We start from the raw sequence: 4792 nt of genomic DNA on the forward strand, positions 1-4792 counted from the left end.
TATGACCCACAAAATATGTTTCTCTTAGTTGTTATTCACAGATTTTCCATTGATGATGTCACTGTGCCCAAAATGGCTGCCATTTGAGCACATAGATGGTATTCAAATGGCTATATCTTTTTTTGTTTGCAGTCCGATTTTGATACTTTTTTCGTTAGTGTTAATGTTTCACCTAGTTCTTCAAAAAAATGTTGCGAGTTGTTGTATATTCTCCTTTAAACTTTTAGCCTGCTGGCGGCAAGTGATTCTGCTTTGCGACCAGTGTAGACCAAGATCAGCTTGCACATCATAGTCTGCACTGTTCGCTATTTAGTCAGTAAATTTTCAGTGAACATCCCTTAAACGGTACTGCCCAAATTGTACGTTGGACCAGTCCATTTTAGAAATTTAGGAGGGTAAAAGTTAAATGTAATGTTTCACATTTCATGTTCATACGATTAGTGCACAGAACAGAACACAACACAAAACACGGTTTCAGACGACAGTGTGTTTATAGTAAAAATCAATAAGAAAGGAAAGGAAACCTTATCACCATAAAGGATAGGTTTTAGCTGAAAGTACTTAAAACTCAAAACAATTTATTGTACAAATTAATGAGTAAATCCAGTAAAATGCCATCAAACATAAATAAAAACAAAAACATATCATCCTTAAACAACATCTGTATGACACGAAGCCTGTTTTGATTGGTTAATTATGTCTCCAACCACACAGTGGTGTGGGAGACATATTAATTTACTCCAGTGTGTGTGTGTGTGTGTCTGTCACAAAGCTTGTCCGCACTCTAAGTCGAACATTTCTCATCATCTGATCTTCACCAAACTTGAACAAAATGTGTTTGACCTGAGACCTCCAATTCGATAACTAGCCAAACTCCAGCCTTTGAATTATGGCCAATACTATGGATCCATCATCACAGCCATGAGAAACTAGACATTTCCAATGGGTCCATTCATCAAAGCGTTCGAGTTAGAACTAACATTTTTCAATGGTTGCATTTAGGAGACATCGCTTCTCAAAAGCATCTTAAGTTAACAATAATTTCTGCACCGTAACAGAAAGGTGTAGGAATTACTGTAAGTTTGCAGCTTTCGATCATCCAATTGTCCATTGATATTTGTATTGTATGTTACGTAGGATGTTGCATATGTCAGTAAACTTGATAAAAAATTTCTTAACCCAGTATAATTTGTTTGACGATTTGATATACAGTTTTTCATAATAATGTTAATGTTACAATTCTCGAAAACCATCGTTGCACTTCCACCACCAAACCATATTTTACGCTCGAGCAATTATTCGTCTCCGTTTTTCCGAGATTTGGTTAATATATATTGACTAGGTACAATATCGTAGTTTCGAAGTAGTTACTTCATGCTACTAATATAAATGTTGAAAACGTTTCAGAAAAGTGGCTACAAATTCGTTCATACATTCAAGCTGGAATAAAATTGGATCAGTGCAAAAGTTATTTTAATGAAATCTGTAATATATATGGACACTAAAAGTTAAAATAGTAAAGTGACGAAATGGATATCTCGATTCAATCGGAAGGGAGCAGTAGAAACCTCGTCGTTCTTGACGGCCAAAGACAGCAACCACCAGAAAAGTCCAGTTAATTAAGGAACTTATTACATCAGATGCCGCTTAACTGTGCGGATTTAGCTCGTCGATCAAGGATATCATCGGCACGAGTTCATTTCATCTCGCTAAAATCTTGCTGTAAAAGAATGTGCACGATGGATACACACCTTCTGACAGCGAACAAAAACAGGAGCCGTTCGAAAGCGCAAGAATCTTATTATACCTGAATTTGTACAATAAACGTTTTTAAATTAAATTACAGTGATAACAGGTTCACTTCTTTGAGCCCCAAACGGAAGTGTTCAAACCGTGTATGGCAACGAAACATGCCAAGAGGCCAGTTATTGCCAAACATTGCAACAGTAAAGAAGGTGTTGCACGCATTTTCTTCTCAATACACGGACCTGCTATACAGTTACCTGTTCCAGGTAGGGGTGTAACTCCAAATTCTACAAAACCGTTTTCTTAAGGAACTGAACAGATACTTTAAGTGCGACGACACAAAATGTATGAAGTACATTTCACTTCTTCATGACAACGCATCCTCACATAAGGCTCAGATTGTAAAAGATTATTTGAGCAAAGAAAAGGTTCGAGTTTTGGAACATCCAGCCTACTCGCCAGACTTGGCACCATGTGACTATTGTTTGTTCCCAAAGCTGAAATCAATGCTCGCTGGGAGACGCTATGCTTCGCGGAAAGCCCTTGGATCAGCCATTTATCAGTATATGAAACTTATGAGACTACCAAAAATGCTTTCATAACTGGATAAACAGACTAGACTTGTGTGTGAAGTCGAGAGGAGAATACTTCGAGGGAATGAAATGAATTTTGTTGTAAATCATTGAATAAACGTATAATAGCACGATGAGTTGCATTATTTATGAAACACCCCTCGTATATTCTCTTCATGTGGTTGGGTTCGTTTTTACTTTTAAGTAGTAAATTTAATCAGTACATTACCAAATCCGGGATTATGTCCGTTTTTAACTGTCCTTAAATTTAATTGGATACAAAGGCATGTAAAATGTATATAAAAGCCCTCAGAAAACATTGAAATTTCAACACCTCTCAAACGTAACTGTATGCTCTCAGATTGCGAAAAAGAAAGATGAAATACATATTAGGGATCGCCATTTTCTGTGCTGTTCTTAGTTTTTCTGCTGCTGACAGGAAACGGTAGGTTTCTTATTTATGCTTTATGTGAAGATGATCATTTCGATACTATATTTTTCTAATTTATCAAAATAATGTTTAATTTCTATAAAAAGTATACATTTTGCAAGCGTTTATAAAGACTGCTGTTTTTAAGTAGAAATGTTATGATCATGAATATCCAAAAAATGGTAAAAAATTCAGAGACTCGAAATTTGTTTCATACAATGAAATTTTTTCTATGCTATGCCCTGTTTTGCTGCGTGTTTAGACGAGAGTTAGACTTTTTCTAAATTTGCAGCATTTCATCATTAATTAAATTGACCTTTTTCCTGAATAAGATTGTTTTATATGTAATCAAATATATCATTAAACTGTTTAGTATTAAAATATCAATACATGTATTATTAAGTCGTCGGAATAATTTATAATGGTGCCGCGGTTATAAGCATATATTCAAAAAAATGTATTGTACTTTTATTTTATCGATGTTGTTGTTTACATATGTAATAGTTCTATGTTAATATGAATTAATTAATTGAATGTCATAATTACTTTTTTTAACACTTAACTTTTATTTATATCTTTATTCTTAAAGTCTCTGAATTTTATATTCTTTCTTCCCACTTCCAGGTGCTTTTGCAAGGCTGTAGCAGCCGACAATCACGATAACGTCATTCATGATTTTGGCACCATTGCTACACATCGTAACTGGTTATCTGTCTCATGCAGACGACTTCACGGCTGTTCTAGTAAATGTGACCAGAAAGTGAAAGAATGGGTGTGTAACCACCAAGCGGATTGCAGAGCAAAGGCTAAAGGCAAGCATGTTCTTCCTTACTATAAAGCCAGTGTATGTGGACATGGACCAGGGAATAATTCCCGACCATGCGGATGTAACTAGGGCGGATTTAACAAAACAAGGAGGTGTCAGCTGCAATGTATTAGCAAACTGTTCAGTCATGGACAAAGTCATGGACATCTTACATTTTTAGAATGTTTAAATAAATGCATTGCATAATAAATCGATGTTGTAATGAATTGTCAAACTATTATTTCTTATACGAATGGATGTTATTTATTATTATGAAAAAAAAAATGTCCATTGTCGTTGAATGAATTTTTTTTGGTGAAAAAAATAGTTCTTTTTCTCATTATTGAAATCACATGAATGATTCTTTCTGAGCCCCGAAATAGGGTTATAATCCCATTTATTATTATAAGTAGTAGCAGCAGTATTATAAGTCGGAGACCTATCCCATGCTGACCCTTACAGTATGTATGATATGAAGTATAAAAAGATTCAAGACACATATAAATGAATAATACCCAAACTGTTATGTCAGAGCCTTTTGTATAAAATATTATAAAATAGATCTAAAGTAAAAAGGATATTGCGTTTCACGAGTTACCATCGCCTGTTCTAATAAATAATTTAGTTCTTTCCTACTTCGGTTTTAAGTAAGTACAGAGGTTGCAAACCTACACTTGACTGTTTTAAAAAGTTACATAATATTGAAATGAACAATTTCATATAAGTTCTTAAGCCATATTGACTTGGCATAGGAATGAAATATGTAATCAAATAAGGATAAGCTCTCTAGTGTTAAGCCCTTGCGGGTATTGTGCTATTTTTTAACCATTCAAATGTGAATAATTATATGCTCTGTGCATTCGATATTATAATATTCGGCACAACTTCGGTGCTATCCGTATGTTTTACGGAAAAAAATGGTTAAGTGTCTAAATATCATTATAAGTATTGTAAATGAAACACATTCTTGTCGTTCGTATCAGTGGCTCAGTGGTTATAGCACATGGCTCGTATGCGGGAAATCGCTGGTTCGAGCCCATAAGCTGGAACATTTTTTTTTTAAATTGTTTATTGATTTATATGTTTTAAATTGCAAAGAGACACGTGAAAATTGAAATTCACGGGCTTCACGATAAAAATGTCTCTTACAGAATTTTTAGCGATCGAAAGTGAATGATGAATTTAGCTAGTTGTAATTTATATTAATGAAATTTGTAATGTACTGAAATGAACTGTGAA

The 4792-nt window shown here is 34.3% G+C and overlaps 1 protein-coding gene across 1 annotated transcript; it reads left to right on the forward strand.

Annotated features, from left to right (window-relative positions):
- The first annotated feature begins 2628 nt into the window (after positions 1-2628).
- LOC123545462 (uncharacterized) lies at positions 2629-3780 on the forward strand. The gene is made up of 2 exons (XM_045331782.2): positions 2629-2763; positions 3373-3780. Exons 1-2 carry the CDS (start codon positions 2696-2698, stop codon positions 3641-3643), a joined length of 339 nt encoding a protein of 112 aa, XP_045187717.2. The 5' UTR covers positions 2629-2695; the 3' UTR covers positions 3644-3780.
- The last annotated feature ends 1012 nt before the right edge of the window (positions 3781-4792 follow it).

This window comes from Mercenaria mercenaria, chromosome 1 (genome assembly GCF_021730395.1).
Source record: "Mercenaria mercenaria strain notata chromosome 1, MADL_Memer_1, whole genome shotgun sequence".
In the NCBI taxonomy this organism is placed as follows: domain Eukaryota; kingdom Metazoa; phylum Mollusca; class Bivalvia; order Venerida; family Veneridae; genus Mercenaria; species Mercenaria mercenaria.

Bases quoted from the DNA above. Each gene is read 5' to 3' on its own strand.
- LOC123545462 (XM_045331782.2), top strand. From the start codon at position 2,696: ATGAAATACATATTAGGGATCGCCATTTTCTGTGCTGTTCTTAGTTTT. The intron at 2,764-3,372 runs GTAGGTTTCTTA...TCCCACTTCCAG, and splicing joins TCTGCTGCTGACAGGAAACG to GTGCTTTTGCAAGGCTGTAG.